The sequence below is a fragment of the Rhipicephalus microplus genome, chromosome X (genome assembly GCF_043290135.1).
Source record: "Rhipicephalus microplus isolate Deutch F79 chromosome X, USDA_Rmic, whole genome shotgun sequence".
NCBI lineage: Eukaryota > Metazoa > Arthropoda > Arachnida > Ixodida > Ixodidae > Rhipicephalus > Rhipicephalus microplus.
Genome location: NC_134710.1, coordinates 60,328,082 through 60,351,177, shown reverse-complemented (window position 1 = coordinate 60,351,177; position 23,096 = coordinate 60,328,082). Strand labels below are relative to the sequence as shown.

General features: G+C 43.1%; 1 protein-coding gene across 1 annotated transcript; it reads left to right on the top strand.

Annotated features, from left to right (window-relative positions):
- Positions 1–12,278: 12,278 nt before the first annotated feature.
- LOC142775478 (2',5'-phosphodiesterase 12-like) lies at positions 12,279–20,570 on the top strand. Its single transcript, XM_075876891.1, has 5 exons — positions 12,279–12,698; positions 13,548–13,960; positions 16,026–16,165; positions 16,365–16,527; positions 20,347–20,570. Exons 1-5 carry the CDS (start codon positions 12,279–12,281, stop codon positions 20,417–20,419), a joined length of 1,209 nt encoding a protein of 402 aa, XP_075733006.1. The 3' UTR covers positions 20,420–20,570.
- Positions 20,571–23,096: the final 2,526 nt, after the last annotated feature.

Genomic DNA, 23,096 nt, shown 5'->3' with positions numbered 1-23,096 from the left:
CTTTTGTTTCACGGTCTCTTCTCACGATTTTGTATTAGGGAGGAGTAACCTCAGCATCCAGTACATCTTTCTTCAACCATGTTTCGGTCATTACTAAAAAGTCGGGATCTTGTTCTAGTACCACAGCCTCAGAATCTGCCATTTTATTCATAATACTTCTGACATTAATATTTACTAACTTTAACCGGTTAAAACTATTTTGACACCGTCAGTCGCCATCACGACGCCTGTCAGTTGTTTCGGGAGGTGTCTTACATATGTACCTCATATTAGTATCTCCGTTCCAACCGTACACCACATCAATTATTTTCATTTTGTCAAAAATAAGCTTAACCTAATAATAATAATAATAATAATAATAATAATAATAATAATAATAATAATAAAGTGGGGGAGGCGAGAATATGAAGGCTCCAGCCCACTCGTGCCGCTCCTGGCTGGCGTGTTGCTGTTCCGCTATGAATGGCTTGGTAGGCTAGCCGGTAATGCATCACGGAACGCTACACAGCACACATTGCTGGAGACAAAGGAAGAATACCCAAGGCATGTGCATAGCACCATGTCTTCTGTATTATTCTTTCATTCCCGTCTATCTGTAGCTTCATGCTCTTGCAATATTTTTTCCTCCTTTCTTCATTTTTCTATGTCCTTTGGGTATGTCTTTTTTGTATCTGCTAAATTGCATTGCATTCTTTTTTGCTCTCTCTCTAGTAATTCTTTGTGGCAGTCTTTCTTTTTTTTCCTCTTTCTCTAAACTTCTCACATCCTCTTTCATTGTATTTTTCTTTTGATACTAAATGTTTTTGCTCTCTCCTATTTTCAACATCAATTGCCTTTTACACACCTTTCCGTAGTACTTCATTGTACAAAGCTCTACGGCGAAGAAATTTTGTCAATGTGTCTTTTTGTGCTAGTTGGTTATATATGCTTCAAAATGCGTGTGGCATAGCGCTAATACAAGACAGGGCTAGACAAGTAAAAGATTCCCCCCACCGCCCTAGAATTTTTTTCCTCTGCACCGCTGATATGTTAAATAATTATTCATTACTTCATATAAATGTACTTTTGTCATACGTACGTCTTTGTAATTTGTTTCAATAAAATTTTTTTAAATAAGAACCATGTTTCTTAAACTTCGTATAATACTGGTAATTAAGAAAGAAAGTGCATGAGGTAACCATATCGAGCAGCCGCCTTTACAACCAATTAAGACAGTAGAACTAAGCCCTCACAGCATATAATCGGCTATTTCAGAAAAGACAGGGCTTTCGCACTTTTGTCTCCCTTATAAGGGACACGGCTAAGTGCCCAAAGCTGGTTCAGTGGAAAATTCCAACCCACAAAAGCAAGGGGCTCTCATAGCACAATGTGTTGCAACCTTGTGCCGGCATGTCACGGGAACATGAGTCTAACGAAGGGAACAAGGCTCAGGTTATTTCACAACTGCACTGGAGTGCTGATCTTAGCCGGTTGGGACAAGTCTATAGAAAATGAGGAACAGCACAAACAGAACAAAACTGAGACAATAGCACTTAGTCTGCCCCTGCCCTGTTCATGCTGTATCTTCATTTCACACCATTTTAGCAGCATAAAATGAAAAACAGAATACAAAGCCATACCCTAGTGCATGCCTACTAAGTGTTCTATCTAACCACGCACACAGCTGCATAACTTCATACACAAAGCAATAAAGCATATGCCACATTTACCATGCAAGTGCAGAACCATTGTACAGATCGGGACTTTTCAGATGTAAAACTGCAGAGGTTCGAACAGGTTGAATTTCTGAGAACAACCTGCGGTCATCAAAAGTTCATGCTTGAGCCACAATATTGAAGCATCCTTTGTAAAAACCAAAGTAATTGATTGAGTAACAAATGCATTAATTAATAAAAACATCTGTTCTAATGACTCACAATAAAACTTTGCACTTCGAAAACAAAACAAATGCAAACAATCTAAATATCAACAGAACTTTGCTTAAAATCCTGTTTTCCATGAAAGATAACTTGACTACTATGACATAAATTGAATGCTGGGAAGATAAAATTTGCTTAGATCAATGCTCGCATCATAAAGAAATGAATGAACACTTGGAAAAAAAAAACAAAAGTGAGTTCAAATAGAGATTGCACATTTGACAAAGGTGCTCATAATGGCTCTCGTTTGACAGCAGGCGACCTGACCAGCTGAACAACAGGGTTCAGACTCGGAACACTTGCAGACTGGCTGTACGGCACTTGTGCACCACCCAGTTGGATGAAGACAATGTTAGCGATGGCTGAGGCTTTAAATTTTTTTTATTTCATCTGCTTCAAATGCAACACTAGCTTACTGTTCGAGTGCTTCAACTGTGCATGACCCCTGGGACTCTACTTGACTTTCCTGATGATGTTGGCAACGGATGAAATGTTTCGCAGTTTTCAGTTACCTTGCAAACTTATTTCGCCGGCACTGTCAACGTCCCTGCATGGCTGGATTCCTCCAAGGATCGATCAATGCCATTGTCACTGAGATTGTCCAATGCTGATGGAGGTTCATGCAATGGCTTGTCTGGAAAAGATGGGCTACAAGGGTCTCTTGTACACAAGTTGTCAACTATGGGTTCTGCACAACGCGTTGGAGTCTGCAGTTGTACTTTGGTCATCTGTATTGGAGGATGTGGTGTTTCCTTGTTGCTGCTCCACTTCATTCGAAAGAACAGAAGAGCTCACATTATGAATGGCAATTTTCAGACTTTTTTATCATGGTTTTACCTCTCTTTTGAAGCTTTGCACGATTGGTCCGCTTGAGATGATTCTGAGCTTCACATACCCATGATGGTGCAACAAGCTTGGAGACATCAATAAATTTTCTATCCTCAAATTTGAACACCAAAAATGGGAGCCCCTGATGATGATAACCAACATGCGTAAGCAGATACCTTGTCCTCTTGTACAGCTTCAAGCAATGTCCATAGAAAAATGCCACGGAGTGTTCCGTAGTCATGTGATGACAGTAGGAAAGCTTTGTGTCCCACTGCGTATAACAAGTGCGACAAAGATATTTTGAAGTGCGATCTTCTGCAATATTAGCGTTTCCCACATCTGTTCGAAGCGTGTCTGGGTTCTTATTAATTTTGCAACTTGTATTGCCATTTTCTGCATTTTTTTCTTGCAATAGTGCATCACCGCCACCAGCAGCTTCTGATCTCCGTTCTGTTGCTTCACATGAACATGTTTCAATTTCAAATGATGTGGGCGTTGATGATTGTCGCAAGGGCACAGCTGGACGCCTAGGTTCTCCCTCAACACTTTCCAGAACCATCTCAACAGTTGGCATGACGGCATCTGGAGCCACGAACATCACCTGCAAATAGACATTTAGCAGCTGTATTTGGCCTGCCTGAAGACTTACTTCTGTGCCATGCCTCTAGGACACCCCTCAAGAGCAGAGGGCATTATCAAATTTTGATCAGATTCACTTGACCTTATTGAGTCATCAAATTAAAAAAAAACCTTTTACCAGACAATCTACTAAGAAGATGCCAACACAGCAGGCTCTAGAAATGTCTGCTAGTCATATCCCACTCCACACAGCATGAATACGTATTCTATGTGCGTCTATGGCCCCAAACTTCGCGAGCACCTTTATGGCTTCACTTGAAATCCCATTCATTGAGGGACGCACCTTGAAACCTTTCTACTACAGAAGATACTTAGACGATATTTTTATGATATGGAACCATGATGAGGGAAGTCTTTTCTGCTTCATAGAGGATTTTAACAAGTGCCACCCGTCAATAAAATTCACGCACAAAATTTCCAAAACTAGCATTAACTTTTTGGACGTCACTGTCACGGTCGAAAATGACCGCTTGTCAACAAACCTTTACAAAAAGCCTACAGACCGTCAAATGTACCTACATTTCAATGGCAGCCACCCAAAGCATTGCAAAACGGGTATTCCATATTCTCAGGCCTACCGGTACCGAAGAATATGCACCGATATGCGGGAATTTGACAGACACGCGGAACACCTAAAGCATTCTTTATTGAAACAAAATTATCTGGAAGACATTATTGACAATGCCATACTACGTGCTCGCAACGTGAACAGGAATGATATTATTAAGGGACCAAACAGAGTATCTAAAATGACTTCCCAAACGAACCTTGTACTAACTTACTCCTCATCAGCGCCACGAATCAACAACATACTGTCCCGCCATTTCAACATAATCAGGCAAAGCAAACGACTAACTTCTATCTTCGCGAAGCCACCTCACGTGGTGTACTGCCAGGATAAAAATCTGAAGGACATTCTTGTCAGAGCAAAAACAACCACCCCCAAATTTCAATCAGGGTGCCATCCCTGCGGAAAAGCTTGATGCAAGGTATGCCCACAGATGGTCACAACACGTGAATCCAAAGCGAACTTCTCGGATTTCAAAGTCTGCATAACCGAAAGCCTTAATTGTGACTCCAGTAACGTAATATACATGCTACATTGCAACATCTGCGGACAAGAATATATCGGCCAAACAGACACGCCATTTCGGCTGCGGTTCAATAATCACCAGTACCACGCCACTTCACCGCCGAAGCTACCTTTATCTAGACATCTGCGCCTGCCAAACCACAGGTTTGAAAATATCAGCGTAACTCTTTTGCAGTCCGGTTTCTCAAACAGACGCGAGCGCGAACAGCGTGAGGCATATTTTATTTTCAAATTTCGAACACTAGTAGCCGGCATCAACGAGGACCCCGGTAAACTCAACTGCCTCCGAGAAGTAAGCCAGGAGGAAATTGGTGACAAAGATTGATAGCTGGAGACCATGCTTTTTTCTGACTGACTCGTACGTGTACACTGTCCATTCTTTTTTTTTTCTTCATTCATTTTTTCTTTTCTTCCTTTTTCCACATGCACATACAAAGTGTTTTCGTTCGCGTACCACTTGATGACCATTGAGGGGAAACGGACGAAGATTAAAGGTAAAAAGAGCCGACCGACCCATTAACGGGAGACCCTTCCTTTACGCACGCCGCATGCCGACCGACCCATTACGGGGAACCCCTTTCGTTACGCACGCCGTCACGGACCCTCCCGGCACCGCGGCGACAATCTTGGGTGGCCCGACACACGTCGAGAACTGAACAGCACGTGGTAAGAAACGTATGTGGACGTACACGGACAGTTCGTTTCGTTCTCAGTGTTGAAAGTGGTTCTTCCTCTTTTTTACTTTCTTTCTTTTCCTTCTTTTCTTTCTTTTTCTTCTTTTTCTCCCCCCCCCCTTTTTTTTTCCTAGTTCCCTCTTACTCTCGCAAACATGTTTCAAGGCGAGAGAGACGCGGCAGCAACAAAGTTTGGAAATTCATGTCAGTATAACTCATCCCCTGATGAAGGGAGGACCCCTCCCGAAACTGTTGGGAAATAAATATATTTATCCTTGTTGACAACGCTCCCGTTGTGCCAAATCCCATACCTTCACAAAGACTAACTGGCCCATTGAATTATTACGCCCACTATATATATATATATATATATATATATATATATATATATATATATATATATATATATATATATATATATATATATATATATATATATATATATATATTGTAGTGAAGAAGATGAGTGCTACTCATAAAGGCAGGGGGTATGACTCAGTCGGTGAAGAAGACGACGTTTGGTTGGCTGGGTACTCAGACTGGTTCCGCCATTACCACTTGACGTATCGTCACCACTCTCCTGTTTTATAAAAAAGTGCCACTCTAAAACGCCCCATTTTAATTGGTGGAGGTGTTGGGTAACGCCCAATCCTAGAATTGCGAAACCGTACGTTGCCTCCAGTTGCTACAATGTCTATGGACGACGATCAGCAGGCGGCCGCCTCGGCTCCAACTACTGCAGCTCCTGTCTGTCTCGGCTCTTTTCGGCAACGCGATCCGCCTACTTTCAGTGGAACCGATGACAAAGACGTGGAAGACTGGCTCGACGAATACGACCAGGTGAGCAAGCACAACAAGTGGGACGATGCGCACAAGCTTACTGTCGTCCAATTTTATTTGACCGACGTCAAATATTACTTTATTTGACCGATTTTATTTGACTGACGATTACGGTACCACAGACGTCGCCAGTCTTTGGTACCGTAATCACGAGAGAGACCTCCCCACCTGGTCGGCCTTCCGAATGGCGTTTGCGGACTTGTTTGGCCATCCAGCACTTCGCAAACTACGGGCCGAACAGCGCTTGCGTACTAGGGCTCAGCAGAATGGTGAGAATTACACAAGTTATATCGAAGATGTGGTCGACCTTTGCCGGCGTGTCAACTCGGTCATGACAGAAGCCGAGAAGATCAAACACATCTTGAAAGGCGTGCCTGACGACGCATTTCAGATGCTTGTTGCCAAAAGCCCGCAAATGGTAGCGGAAGTGATCCAACTTTGTCAGAGCTATGATGAGCTCTGGAAACAGCGTGACACCACTCGTCGTGCCAGCGCGCCATGTGCAACAATCTCCGCTTTAATGTCGGCTGGCACTGCTATAGACCACACCACTTTGCTTCTCGAGATCAAGCAATTTGTACGAGAGGAGGTCGCACGCCAGTTGTCCCTCATGCCTTATACCTCCGAAGGTGCCCTATCTACTTTAGCACCATCAATACAGCGAGTAGTCCAGGAGCAATTGTCCGAGGCGCTACCAACAGCTCACGCACCACCTGTGGCTGCTCCATTGACCTATGCCGAAGCACTGAACGGAACCCGACGTCCGCCTGTCGCGAACGGCCACGTTTCTTTGTCGTACCGACTGAGCCTATGTACCAGGCTGCCCGTCCTTTCTCCCGACCACCACCTCCGCGCTTTCAGAACCCTTGACGCACTCAAGACAACCGCCCCATATGCTTCGCCTGTGGAATTGCGAGTCACGTGGCACGATTTTGTGGACGGCGTGAGTTTTTCCTGCGTGACGACGTCAGGCCCAACAATTATGATTTCCCACAACGACCAGAGCCTGCTGTATCTGGTGAGACTGCGACCATGGACACACTTTCCCCTCGCCGGAACTTCAACAGACACCGGTCGCCTTCACCTCAACGCCGTTCCCTTTCCCCTATGCTACGTCGACCTCGCCCTGTCCCTGAGGAAAACTAGGAGCCGCAGTTCCGGAGGCAAGAACTGCGGATCTTTCGAACTCCACAAGACCTTGTTTTTCGCCGTCCAACGTCGTTGCTGTCTCCGTTGAAGGTATACCTGTTTTTGCATTGGTTGATACTGACGCCGCAGTGTCTGTAATGACTGAAAAACTTTGCCGTCAACTAAAAAAAGTCACAATGCCTCTTCACGACTTCGTTTTGAGCACTGCGAGTGAGCAACGAATTCGCCCTTTTGCTGCATGCACAGCACGTGTCGCTATTGCTGACGATATTTATGTCGTCGAGTTTGTAGTGCTCCCGCAGTGTTCCCATGACATTATATTAGGCTGGGACTTTCTCTGCCCTCATCATGCCGTCATCGACTGTGCTCGCGCCGAAGTGGAGTTCGCGCCGTTATGCGACGCTGCTTCACTCGACTCGTCCCTTTCACCTGCAAAAGTTTTCGTTGCCGCCGACACTTTGATACCCCCGTTATCATCCGCCCTAGTTCCGATATCCTGTGACGTCTCTAGTGGCTCAACTGTTCTTTTTACGCCTTCTGAAACCGCTGTTCGCCGCAAGTGCTTCCTGATTCCTTTCGCCGTTCTGAATGTTCACGATGCATCAAGTGCAATTTATGTTTCAAATCCGTTTCCCTCGCCTTCCAAGTTACTGTGCAGGGAATGCTTGGGCTTTGCCGATGACATTGATCCCTCGAGTGCACGTGTAGTTCCTGACCGCTCGACTACGCTACCTATTGACGCCGTTGATTGCTGCACGTCCCCCTCTTCCCCATCATTCACCAACGCAATTTCGCGCTGCATCGACACCAACCTTACGGCCCAGCAGCGCACCGACATCATCGCCCTCCTCGAGAGAAAGTATCGATAACTGCAATGGGACTTGAACCACCGACCTCACCAGTTGATGTGTTGCTTTAACCAACTACGCCACAGCTGCCGATCAGTTTGAGGTGGCAAACAAGCCGGTTTTGTATTGTTGTCACGCTAAACCTAACTAACATTTTTGTTCACTTTTTCGTTTGGACGTAATTTTAACTGCCTTTATCGTTATGTCTAGACGTACCGCTAGACACTCCCGACTATTCAAACAAAACGCCTAACCGGAAATTGCATGACGTCACTTCCGTACGGCGCAGCAGCCGTTTCTGTGTGGGGGTGGCTCGTGCGCCGCGCGGCGCAGCAATCTCTGCCTTATAAATAAGCATGCTGAGAAAGTGATGATGAATTTTCACTCCTCTGCTATGCGCCCTTTGTGAAATAAAGGACTGAAAACTAGGCAGAAAAGCTTTTTATGTTAAATTTGAGAATTCTTATAACAAAGTATACATTACGCAGACACTCGTAAAATATAAAATTGCCAAACAAATTTGAGGTACGTAGTATTAGTATATTTTGTGTAATTAATTCATCGGCAAATTCGAAAAACGCAGCAGAGCAGATAATTAAGCGTGGTACTCCACATCTCCGTCATTATAGATTCACTGTGCTTCCAAGAAAATTTTTACGGCAAAACAAATTGCAGATCTCTTCTTTACACTGATCAGGCTGCAATATATAAAATTTTGAATGAAATAAAACAGGTTGACCAGCCATGCTGTGTTCGATCTTACGTGGAATCATGCAGCTTACGCCACCTGCGTGGAGCGGACGAATCTATAGACGAAAAATGTCGGGGCCTGCAAAAATCGAACCCAATCGTTGTGCGTTGCAACCAAGTATTCTGCCGCCGAGCCGCCGTCCACGCCGGCTCAAGCGCTACATATCAGCTTCCTGCTACTGGTGTTGATAATATCCATGTCGCTGTTGGCATCGTTATGCAACAGTACACATTTGACTGTTTTTTAACATGTCTGCGTACACTTGTACATATCTTTAGCGAGACAAAAAATACAACACAGCTATCGTTCATTAACACCGATACTCAAGGCCACGTGTGACCATCTGAAGTTGTTTCGCAATCGGGGCTCTACGACTCGAAATGTGTATACACGCATGGTCGCAGCGCATACCACCCTCCTGTGCGCCAGTACGCTGCTCCGAGAGCCTCATATCATAGAGTAACATAGTAAACGTTTACTATGTTTCTCTATGGTCATATCACGTACATTATCCCAGAACAACCACGGATCGCATTACCTTGCGGAATTCAAAACGCAGTTTCAATTCTGTCATTAATGCTTCATCCCTCGGACCAGGGACATTACGCCATAGAGATTCACACTGTATGTCAGACAGCGACTCACGCACAAGGCGGGCCTTTAGAACTGGTTTAAGAGAATTTTATTTTCAGATATATCTTACATAGCTTGTGTGCAAACAGAGAGAGAGACAATGATGATCATGCGTATGTGCGTGCAAGCTGTACATACAGCGAAAATAACTTATTTGCGTATGCAGTGACGTACAATGCAAAAATTATACAACAAGAGCAAGACATTCATGAGCATCGGGTTGATTAAACTTATATAAACAGGAAGGCTATATGTACAAACAGGGGTTCACATCGGTTCAGAGGGGGGGGGGGGGGTTGAAAAGTGGGTAATAATTTAGAGTACAAGGTACTCTACTGAACCCTGAAGACCATGTTGACGTTGACGTTGGTGTGTTTAGAAAAAATGTTTAACAATTATGAGTACTTGTTTAGAAAAAATTTATTGCCACAAACGTCAAAACACTCAACAAAAAATTTCCTTCTTAAGCATACTGTAATGATGATGACAAAACAGACGTCATTTACACGAACATGGCTATGAGATGACGTTAAAAGAACATGTACATTCGATGGTTCGGGGGGGGGGGGGTAGAAAAAGGGGGTAACGATTTAGAGTACAAGGTACTTTACTATGGGAGAGCTTAAAGCCGTCCGGTGAAGGGGGGGGGGGGAGGGTTAGGGAAAGTGGGTAACGATTTAGAGTACTTGGTACTCTACTATGGGAGAGCTTAGAGCCGTCCCGTCCAGCAGGTCTTGAAGTTGCGAGTGATGCGATCGCTTTGATGGTAAAAGGTTTTGCTTAAACATCGACAAAAACAGTTTCAACGAAATGGTCAGCATCCAAGGTCATAAATGTGATGCTGCTTTTTTTTTTGTAAAACTTAAAAATGGAGACAAATTTTGTCTGCTACTGTGACATCCGTTCTTAGTGCGCACTAATGCCTTGGTCACAAAACGCAAACCTTTATTTCTAAGTATACGTAATATTTATTATTAGTGTGAAATAAGTTAAGTAACTGCTTGCACTTTTAAACCCCTGATGAGCGCAGCCTCTTAATTTCTCACAGAATCTGTCTGGATAATTTGGATCTGGAGAGGCTGTGTGGTAAAAAAACAAACAAAACTGATGAGCTAACAAACATTAATGCTAAGTGTATATATTTCTGTTCATTTTTTTTCATCGGAATAAGTTCTTGCAAAAAAAAAAGTGAGGCTTTTTTTTTCTTCCCATACATTGCGTTGACCACAGTTATTTCCTTTCTCCATGAAGAGCACACTACGAGCGTCTCTGTTTGCTTTGAGCACGTTTGCAGCATTTACTGTGCACGTTTTGTAATTTTTATACTGTCTGTAGTAGCACTGGTACTCGTATGGGCTGAATGTTTTTATAAGCAGATGTGGCCAAGTTCAGGGTAAAGAGACGGTTGCAACGAAAGTTCTAACGCCATCGACGTGAATGTTCCAACATTTTTTCTTCCTCCATGGTTCGAACCAGCAATAGAGAAGGCGCTGTTCGAACCGTCGGCCATGCGGAACCTGCGAACTTGAACGAGACCCTTTACTGCACGGTAATGTGATAAAGCAGAAAGTTCTATTGAGCTGTATTCTGCAGCTGCGATTCGCCCTTGCCGACACTGAGGAAAGTGGTGAACATACCAGTGCCGCCTTTTTGCATTCTGGCCACGAAAACATACCTGCAACGGAGTGTTTAGCGTTACGTCTAGACGATAACAATAAAGCCGTTAAAGCTTTGTCCAGACGTAGAAACAATACAAGTTAGAGTTACGTCCAGCGTGACAACAATACAAAACCGACCGGTAAACGCGTCGAAACCGATCGGCAGCATTGGCGTAGTCTGCTAACACAGATCGTGCAGGATGGTGAGATTGTACGTGGGTTCAAGCTCAACCAAATATTTTAATTTTATTTATTTATTTTTTGCACAAGTATTCTTCTAAACAGTGCAGCGTTAATGTAAACCGCGTTGCTACAGCATCGTACAGTTCTCCTGTAGCAAAATAGTGAATGTTAGCGACGAAAGCGCACCACGAGATTATCCCAGCATGGGGGCTATTGCGAGCTTTTCCTGTACAGACTGTGTATTAACTCTATGAGTCGTAGAGCTTCCCACAAAAAACTCTATGGCCTCAGTGACAATTCGTTTCGTGTTCTGACATGATTTTTTCACGTTTTTACCATTACACCCCTAATATATATATATATATATATATATATATATATATATATATATATATAACGAGCGGTCAGATGGATGTCTTTTTGTCGCTGAACAACAATCGTAATCTATATTAATCTATATTTCAAGTGTACGTTTCCTCCATCCACTGTCTGATGTGACGCGATCGCGCGGTGATCAATAAAAACGCTCAATATCAGTGCAAAATAAATGAGATGTTTCAAAATAATGCAAACTACATGATCAACCAAGAATTATTCACGATAATGTATATGAAATCACGATAAATTGTTCCAAAACCGCTGCTGTCACATGTAGCCTAATATCGCGCCTACAGGCTGCTAAAGTGGCAATGCGCTATAAGCAGGCTGCATAGGCCAACGTTTAGAGATACTTCCACCCACGGAGGAAGTCCTTCCTCTGTGCTTCCACAGAATACCTTTATAGATACATTGGCACGGACTGCGCCATCAAAATTAGGCGGATGATGTTTTCGGACGATGAGATATTTACATGTCGTGAATAATAATAATAATGATATAATAATAATAATAATAATAAACAATCTCTAAATTGCATTAAAAAAAAACTGTTGGAAACTAGCGGCACAATGGCAGCACACATCCCTACTTTCACTTGAAAGTAAACATTCGGCAGCGCATTGTATGGTTACAGTGTAGTATGGTTATCCAGTGTTTCAATGAACAGTTGACCTAATGACAAGCAATGATATTTGCACGCTTTGTGACGCCGAAATTAGCACATTTCATACTGCACTTTAGGATCACAATGTCGTCCGCTGCTGTCGCAGCGGAGAAGCTAGCTTACGTTAATTACGACTCCGAAAGCAGCAGGCTTCGTTTGTCGTTTAAGTATGCTTCAGGGGACCTCGCAGAGCGTCAGTACACTCTAAATCGCAATTCATCGGAAGAGCTTCGTGTAGTACTTAGTAGGATAGCGCTCAACATTACCAACGTTGAAGAGGGAAAAACGAAACGGAAAAGAAAGAAAGATGGCTCATCTAACGACGACGCTTCGAAAGTCGACTTGCGACCGGAGTTGTCAGTTTCTTTGGAACACGACGGTCTGCCCGTGTCCGGAGATGTGGCGAATGGTGATGTCTGGAAAGATGTTTCTGTATTGCAGGTGATGAAAGTTTTTCCACATAACTGTTTTGTTTTTCTAAGCTTGGTCGTTCGACTCAACCGCGTCGAACTTTCTATTAAATCTTATAAGTCTCTTTCTGGATACCTGGACCTGTTGGTCGACTGACGTTGTTACTACAACATAATTTCAAGTTTTAAACTGTTACTTGTTTCATTTGGTAAGTATACGGCGATATCTCGTGCTGTTAAACATATCGATGCACCGAAGGCGGAGTTTACGACCGTTCGAAACTGTTTCGTGCTGGTAGTGCTATCAGCTTTTATTTATTTAAGTATCATAAGGGCCCACTCAAGGCATTATATAGGTGGGCGGGGGGCACAATATTTACAAAGGATGAATAATTGTAGTCGGATACATATCTGTAGCACAGAAATTCATAAAACGTTGTAACAAGGCAAGCAATACAACAAAAGTAAGCAATACAACATGGTATAAAGCATAATGTTGATGTAAGCATGTTAATGAAAGTTGATAAGATAGCAACTATAAATTAAACAAAGAAAGTTCACTTATTGGAAGGTTAAATCCCGGAAGGTAATTAATTCAATCCTCTTATTGATAATGTTGTAGGTGAATATTCATATTTTTTTGGTTCGGGCAAAGATAAAGTTGACTATTAAAGCATGGTTGGTGCGACTAATCATATGAGATGGCGATGAAGTATGTGTCTGCGTAAATGAGGTGTTAGTGTGATACAAGGTGTGAAAAAAAAAAACAGATAACCTGGAAAATTGCCTGTGCACAGCAAGCGATGGCACATTCAGCTCTGCTTTCAAAGATGAAACTCTGGTGTGGGAGTTAATTCCACCATATTCTTTCACCTTTCAGATTGGTGAGGAGCGGTACGTGATTGCGGTAAATGCACCCACAGTACGAAGTGTTCGCCCCCCAAAGTACTTCATGGTAGGCTTTCCTGCTTATGTGCACATTGAGCTGGAGAATTGCAGCCTGTGTGACTGGAAACTGGCTTGGTACATGAGTGTCATGAAGGGCGAAAAGCCACCTAGCCATGAAATGCGTAGAGTAAACAACAAGCTATTTGTGAACACGCACCAGAGTGCTTCATTCCTTACGCCAGTTGCTTCGGACATTGGACGTCATGTGCTTCTGATACTGACACCTTGCACCGGGCCGGGCATGCCAGTTGAAGTGGTTTCGACCACTATTGTTGAGGCTGGCCCTGGTTCATGTCCGTTTGAAGTGAGGCAGTATTTCACGCCTTTTTTCACTGCACCAGGAAGGTATGTTTTCAGACAACTTGATCTAATTAAGTTTTTTTGAAATTTGAATGATTAATTTCTGTTACATAAGTTATTGTACTTATTAGTGAAAAAAATTGTTAACATTAATTCAAAGCACATGAAATGCACACAACACTGTTAACATTGATTCGAACCAACTAAAATGCACACTAGTCTTGTTCATGGCCCGTCAGAGGCTGCCAGTAACATGCACATTTTAAAATGAAGTACCGCATTATGATTCAGTTTGACGTGAACCATGAAACATTTTTGTAGTACAAAATAAGCTTTGAGATGTGTGTCATTTTTATTAAATTACACAAAACCCAAGATGGCTTGCAAATGTGCTAGCGACATTTCATATCTTGTTTCTAGCTAGAGCTTTAAAAAAGTGTGCAGCAAGTGCTGTACAGTTTCGTCACATTTTCTGTGAGTGTACGTGTGCTTATTTTGACAGATCAAGCACAGGACAGGAGTTATGACGACAGTCTGAGTATACAGCATCCCAAATTCTAGAATAATTCTGTGCCAGCATTGACAACATTGAATATTGGTGTCTTAATATGAAGAGAAGCGTTTGGTGCACATCAGTACACACTAATGCATCACGCACACCAACAAGTGTTGTCTGCTAAGGTGTTCACTTTCAGGAATTAATGTGCCCTAATAATTTGCTTCGCCATTGTTAGCTAAATATGCCTAATCTATTCAATAAATTACTTTTATTTTGATTAATGTATGCATTTTATTTCTTAGTTCTATAGGGCATATGTGGATGCAGTAGTTCAAATTCAGAAATGGTAACATTTTTCTTGAAGTAAAAAGGGTGGTAGATGGTGCTCGGGTATGGGAGTGTACGTTACATGCTTGCACTTACTGTCACCAATCTGGCCACTTTGAGCTGTTAAAGGGCATCCCCATGCCATATGGTCAATGCTCACATGATATTATTTGAGATTTGGGAGGCTGTGTAATAAGTGGAGAGGGGGCAAAGCCGATGTCACAAAAATGATGCGTGGTTTTGGACAATGGCTTGTACACTAAAGAGCACTGACAAAAAACTTGTACCGTGTTTTTTTTTTTATTACAATAGATTGCTTATGACCCACTTATCATGACTGGAAGCCTTGTTAGCACGAATGCATGAGAGTTACTTATTTAGAGACGTTTTTAGAGTGCCCAGTCTCAGTCTTAGTTTCACTTTCAAAGAGCACCAAGTGAGGCAAGAGCAGTTACACGGGCAAGGTAAACACAGCTGGCTACGTGACCATGCAATACTGTGACATGGGTGCCATGTGCAAGAGCACGCGCGAGTGGGCGCCGCACTGACATCCAGCACAGCCAGTACACGTGAAGCTGCAGGCAGGGAGGAGAAAATCAAACATAGCACAAGCATAAGGCATGTACCGGCAAGCAGCCAACACAAACTTTTGACGTAGGTTTGTTGACATTGTCCCTGCATTGATGTCGGCGTCACAAGGGACTCCGCATCTCGCTCAGTCGTGCGGCATGCATTTTAAAATTGATTTTAAATATGTTCTATACTATATTTGCCCTTCATATCTTATAGATGTTGAGTATGTCTCCAGATAAATCCATCTCGCTCATTACCTCGCCTTTTGAATTTTGTGTCAGTGCTCCTTTAAACCAACACTTGCTGCCCCCGATGAGTCCAGCCAAGGCCTGTACATGTGTGTTCTGGGAAGCGCATGCGCTCCTATGTTCCAGCATGCCAGTGCACTGTCTATTCTTATGCAGGGCGTGTAAATTAAATTTGCAGATACAAAATTTCAGCATTTCCTGCAGAAACTATCAGCAAGACACTGTTTGGTGTAGTAACAGATGCCGACACTGTCATAACACAGCCCAGATGCTGTTGTTGGAACACCAAGATCAAGTGATCATTGCACAAAGGCAGAAATCTAGCCCCTGCCATTAGAAATCAAGGAGTCGGTATATTAAATACTAAACAATTGTGCTGGTCCCTGAAAGCCCAACCTGCATTGCTTTGAACTAAGCTGCCTCTAAACAGCACTGTAACTTTTTACTCTCATTATTGCCACAGGTTCCGATGTATTTCTTATAACCTCCTTGCTGATGTGTATGCTGACACCAAGTTCACAAGGTCTGAACTATTTCCATATTGTGCAGCGCATGCCCTCGACTTAAGCTACAGGAAGCAGCTGCTTGTAAAAGAGCTACTGGGTAAGCTGCTCTTTATTTTGATGGACACTCAGATTACAGCATATTGGTGAATTTTGTTTCACTATTGCATAAATTAATTTAAATAATGCACTAAGTTAACCTGTATTCATTCACTTGAATCCAACTGTATCGAGTGTTTGGGTTTTATTTCACTGCTGCATTGCATTCTACAGTTGCAAATAAATTCATGCCTCTGCAGGTTACAAGGGAGACCTCGTGTGCCTTCAAGAAGTTGATCGCAGAGTTTTTCAACAAGACCTAGAGCCTATACTTGGGGATCATGGCTTTGGTGGCTACTACACAAAAAAGTGTAGCCGTATGGCAGAAGGGGTGGCTTGTTTCTACAGGTTATCAAAATTCAGGTACTGTAATCAAATAGGTTTAGTGCTCTCTTTATTTGGTTATATTACATGCAGACAAGTTAAATTCTGTAATGGGTGCGCTTAACAGAACAAATTAGTTTAGCATACCTTTTACATTTTCTCACTTGCGGTGGACAAGGGTGCTTATCTTTTTGTAATGATTGCTTATTTGTCACAGCCTGTGTATAGTGGTTTTAAAAGTCCTTTTTTTGCTGTTTGAAATCTTTTGAAAAATGGCTTGATAATGTCACGCCATGTGATTATCACTTTGAAACTTATGTGAGTTCCAATCAACTTGCTCATTGATAATGTGCAACTAGTTGCTAAATGCAAAGCAAGTCATTTGGAAAAAGAACTTAGAGGACACAATCTGGAAACAACTATTTTGAAAAAGCAGTGTGCTACTGAAACACTCTTTAGTTTCATCTTGTATAACATGTGTATGAATGACTGATCAGTTGTTAATGTGTGCAGGTGTGTAATAACTTTTTTTCATTTGCACCTTTCTTTGGTTGGTTGGTAACAACTTCATTGGTAGTCCGGCATAGCTTTCGCTGACCGGGCCTTAGGTCTCCCGCGCGGGGACGTCAAGACCTTGCCTGACCGCCGCCTCGCGGGCCTGCTGGATGGCCCAGAGTTGGTCGCCGAGGCTATGGCTGCACAGCGCAGTTACCCACGGCGGCGGAAGGGTTCTGGATTTAGCACCTTGCAGATTTTTGGCACAATTCCAGAGCATGTCATTTAATGTGGCAACCTCAAAATGGCAAATGGAGCCTGGTTTGAAGCTCTGCTTCCTGATAGAATTTTCTACTGTGCAGGACTTTGGCCGCTTGTTGCGAGATCCATCCTTTGGCAAAGTTTCTTACCACATGTCTCTAGTCACAGAGGACAGTAGTGCATGACAGATCGGAGAGCGCGAGTGGCACCGCTACTTCCTCCGCTTCTTGTGCGTGCTCACATAGAATACTTGCCGATATTCTCGTTTCGCCTTTCCAATCAGGGACTATGATTGTAAATCGCGAGCGGTCTGCGTATTTAGCGGCATCAACCAACCATGCTCTCACTTCCTCGGTGTAAGTGCACAAGAGAGCTCTTGCCCTGACGACTCTTCTGCCCGGGTTGTGTTCCGGGTAAACGTTCCGTGGAGTTGGGTCAACCCTTATCGTTTGTCGGATCGCATCTGGCACAGCAACTTTCTGGCTTTGTTCGGTGTAATAACAGATGCCGAGACTTTCCATGATCTGGCGTCCCGCTGTCGTGGCCGATAGTCTTTCCAGTTGTGAAGTACGCTGCGCCTCGGCTATTTCGCTTAGAGTGTTGTGAAGTCCAAGTTAAAGCAGCAGGTGCGTGCTGGTGGACTCGGGTAGACCCAGTGCCAACGTGTACACTCTGCGGAGGAGGACATTGATCTTGGCTTCTTCTGCCTTGCACCAGTTGTGAAATGCCGCAACGTCTACAGTGTGACACATGAGACGAAAGAGTGTATAAGTCGTATGAGACTATCTTCTCTCATTCCGCTACTTCTGCTAGTGACCTCTTTGAGAACTCTCATGGCCTTAGTAGTCTTGTGTGCTTTCGTTTAGTGAACGTTTTGCCATTAGCTCCGTTTGCCTAGATGATCATGCCGAGGACCCTTATTCTCCTTACTATCCGGATCGTTGCTCCGACACTCGTGCGTAGCCTGATCTCTTCGTATTCTCGTCTGGTCCTCGTCTGGTCCTCGACGCCATTCCTCTATTCTGGAGTGGTCTACCCCTCTGTGTGCGGCGGTAGAGCAGGAGTTCGGACTATTTTGGCAAGCATCGTAGTCCCGTTCCCTCGAGATATTCCTTTACATTGTCGATTGCTAGTTGTAGCACCGTTTCGATGTGGCCATCACTGCCTCGGTGCACCCAGATAGTAATGTCATCGGTGTAGATTGAGTACCGGACACCTTCAATTGCTTTCAGTTTTTCAGCGAGCCCAATCATGACTATGTTACAGAGTATGGGCGAGATTACCGATCCTTGCGGGGTGCCGGTGCTTCACAACATTGGGTCTTCTAGCTGAAGGTCTCCTGCCACGAAAATGGCTCCCTTGGCCGTCAAGAAATCTTTTACGTAGTTGTACACACTGTTACGTTTGGCCCGGCTGTTCGTCTGGACAGAAGCCATTGTGCGTAAGCTGGTCTGCTAGGTGGCTTTCAACCCCATTGGTGCCCAGTCGGCTAGACGCCGTCCTGTAGAGGTTCCAGGTAGTGGTCGGGTCTCAATGAAAGCTTCGCGAAACAACCCTTTTGTTGAAAGGGTTCAAACAGCATGGGACGGTGCCACTGTGGAAGTTCTCATAAAGTCAACCTCTCGACTCGGCTGTAGGCGCCGACACGAAATCATCACAAAAGCATCGTTACTCCGGAAGCGTGGGAAGACGTCGAAGAAGCCGTTCTCAGGGATCGAGCGTTTGGACTTCCATGTTCAAGATAGTTCTGGAAACCTGTAGCTGAAAGCAGCCATCGACCGCTGCTGACAGTCGTGTCAGCGGTCATCTCCCCGGAGGAGCTCACTTTCCCTCTCCAGACACTACCTCCTTGCCCTGCGGTGCATTCAAGGCGCGGGCCGGGTGCATCATTGTGTGGTGCGCTCATGCTATCATTGGACCTTTTCGCCCAGCTGAGTGGTGCACTATCTGCAACCTTTCTGGTGGGTAGACCAAAGAGACTTTGTCACCTGATTTGTGGCAAGAGTGGTCACCGCCTCCTTCGGACCTCTGTGTAAGGAGACAGCAGGCTATAAAAGCCGATGACATTTTGTAAATAAGAGTGGAGTCATGAGCTGAGTCTTTATACATAGCTGACTCTGTGTACAGTTCTATCTTTCAACTATCATGTAAATAAACTTTCGTTTTTTCTCTCTTAATGCGTCCCTTCACTGGCGAAGATTAGTTATGCGGACAACGGTGGGGAGCCAGCTACCTAAGGATACTTGCCGTACCTGCTATCGACCTGTAGCGGTAGGATGCCATCATGAACCTCACACCCTTTACAACTGGTGGCAGCGGTGGGATGCCATCATCAACTTCCTACCTTTAACAGCACGTAGATCGAGGTTTTGCCGAGATAATTGATGCAGTATCGCCGAGTGCGCGATTTTATTTAACACGCTCTTGAGATCGAGGCCAAGAATTGCTCTGGTCCCTTTTGTGTTGCCATCGAGTATGTGGTGTTTCAACTGTAGCACTGCATCTTGTGTGGATAGCTGTGGGCGGACTCCGATGATCGATGGTGGATATGCCCCTTTTTGCTCTAGATAGGCTTGCCAGTGGCCTATCCATGTGACTAATTAAGTTTAAAGTACAAAATGTTTGGTTCACAATTAGCTCCACTTAGCTTGAACAAATGGCCTCGAATTGGGGTCACAGGGACAGAAGAGAATAACGCAAGTCATTAGGCAAAGCATTCTAACAGGCACTACTTCAACCAGAAATCTCTTACTACTCAGCCAACTGAGCCATGCAGTTGGCTGGCCCTCTAACAAGCTGCTGGACTGGATGGTGCCATTTTTTTTGTCTCATCTAGCTACAGACGGTGCAGATGTTCTTGCTTGACTTCGATATTTGTCTTAGCAATCACTAAAAAGAGAATCAATGCATGAAAACAACATAATAAGTTTGAATGCTGGAAAATACAGTTCTGACACACAGGCTACTGCTATGCCTGCCCTAATGTTCAACTGGTTGTTTGCAGTTGCATTTGCATTCACAACTCATAAGAAACGCTTAGATGTTCTTGGACTGTCCTTTATAGTGGAGAATTGTATTTTACCAGTAGGCATTACTTTGCAGGTGGTGTCCTGTGAATCCCCATGGTTGCACGATGCCCAAGTTTCTACACGTGTTCCACAATGGTGCAACGTGAATCCTAGAAAGAACAGGAAGAATTATTTTCTGTGGACAAATAAATTGGTGTGATAAACCTAAGGCATAAAAATGATGGCTGCCAATAGAGTCGGTGGACACATTCGCTGTATCAGTTTTTTCAGAATCAATAAAGACTTACCTTGAGTGCATTTTAGTGACTGGCAACCAGGGCTATTACACTTTGAAAAGACAAATATATTCTCAAAAGATAACACAAATTTGTGTGTTATGACAACTGTGGCAATATCCTGCATTCGAATGTGAAAGTCTGACAAATCCTGTACCATTTCACATATTGTCACAACGTAAAAGATATTGTCTGTACATTCTTTATGCTACTCTTGTTCTTTTTAATAGGCATAAACTAACAATGGGTGAGGCCTCTGCCTTGCAGTGGGCATAGTTACACTGATGGCACCTTTATTCAGTACAATACAGTGCAAGTAAAAAGTTTATATAATACAGAAAGAGGTCCCAAAGTAAAAACTGTCAGGGAGACCTCCTGTGAATTCATGTATAAAATTATAGAACAAAGATTGGCAACTAAGGAAAAAACAGCAAGCGAATACTTTCACTGATGATGACAATAAAACAAAATTTTATATTCAAGTACCCTTCAGAAGTTGTAGCACTCTTGGCAATCCTGGCCGATGCAAGACTGTTTTTATTTTAGCAGGAGCACACAAAAGTAGGCTTGAAGTTATATGTGCCACACTCAATGACAGCAGTATTGATGCTATGTACAAGCAGGCCTGACAGACTACACTCAACCAAACTACGTTTAAAGGAGCGCTGACACATAGACGGCACAGAATATCCTTAAAAACCATGCAAATTACTTCTGGAGGTGGTCACCAAGAGGCCAGCTATCTGCACCATATTTCCAGAGAAGGCAGCCATATCGCTGGCTCTCACTATCTCTTTGATCGCCACTACTATCAATGCCAAGTGGTTGAGCTGTCGATGGCAGTTGCGTGATGGCACGCATTCTATCAGCAATGCTGCCAGGTGAGACACCCAAACTGCGAGGGATCATATCTGTGAAGTACGTGGGAGTACAAGACTATGCAGCCAAATGCAATACTAATACAGAAAAATACTAATGCAATACTAATACAGAAAAAAATACTAATACAGAAAAAAATTACTAATACAGAAATGCAATACTAATACAGAAAAAAATTGCATTTGTTGTGGAGCCAACATATCGGAAACTTATGCTGTACTTCGATCCAAACTGCGTAAAATGTGCTATATAATGTTATTCTTGAAGAAACAAGAGCCAGCGCCGTTACCTTGGTGGCCACTAAAGGAGGTGCTAGAAAACCAGTTGTGATGCAGCTGCAATTGGTTTTGGAGCAGCAAAATGTTGCTATTAGAGCACAAAAATGCATATCTGGAGCAGGTTGAAGCACCCATGACACCAAATCGAGAAGCTTCAGATGCTTGTGTTGTTTAATAGTTCTCCATGCTTGGCCACTTCTGACCGATTATTAGTGACGAGCGTTGACTGTAAGATATTTTTATTTGGTTTTAAGGTTATTATTTGTTTAACTTTTTCTTTAACGTGTGAAAATGGTCATTTTTCATATGTTTTGGGAAGATTGATTTTGCCAGTTTGAAATGTACTCCAGCACGCATTGCAGCATACGAACTTTTCCACAAAGATATAGTATTTCCGAAAATATATGTTGTGAAGCATCAATAATATCTTGTAATCAATAAAAATGTAGAAAGTGTATAATTTTGGGTCCCAAGCTGGTAAACAGTGCAATAAACAATATAATCTATGCAAAAATATTCAAGACAAACAAAATTCAGAATATCTATCTTGAATACAAATGACCCAGGAACAATATAAAAATAATAAATGTTGTACAAAATGTTTCTATTACCATAGACAAAGAAAATCGGGACAGAAGTGATGCTTCGTTGCTCGTGCCATGTGGTGAAGCATTGCTTGGTATTTCGTGAGACACAAGGGAACTTGTAGAATTTTTTCACTAGTATTTTTTTTTGCAATAAGAGCCTCCATGTGTTCTAATATAGTAGAATGCCTGTGATGTGAATAATACCTCGATAAATCAGATGTCTAATGACCTTCGATATTTTGTCTAGCGTCACCTCTTTTCATGAGCCACCTCACTCGGCATAGGTTGGTGCTTCTATATTGCGTCGAAGCATATTTTTTAGCATTTTGCACATCGTATTAAAAAAATCAATATCGCGAGCAGTTCTAAGACGATTTGCGCTGCTTCATAATCAGGGCCAAGCTGTGCTCCGGTTGCCTTCCTACCACTAGGAGAAGCTTCTGGTAATGCTAATACACCTGTTCCAGTTGGGTCATTCCACGCCAAGCGTCCCAGCCATTTTGGTGACCATTCCAAATGTATACGAAAGAAATTCTTATTTTCTGCATTGAAAACAGTGAACTGCTAGAATATTTCGGAGAGAAAAATTTTTTTTTGGTCACGTGGTTGCCTTTTGAACTTCCTGAGATGTTGTTTGGTGTTGTTTGGGGGAAAAATTTATTTTTCCACAAACAACAGTTTATTATGGGCAGCCGCCATACCGAAACACCCTAGAGCTTTTGAAACCTATTTATTTTTTACGAAATTATAAATTATACCAACAATATTATTAGTTATATATGGTTCAAAAATATATTTACATGT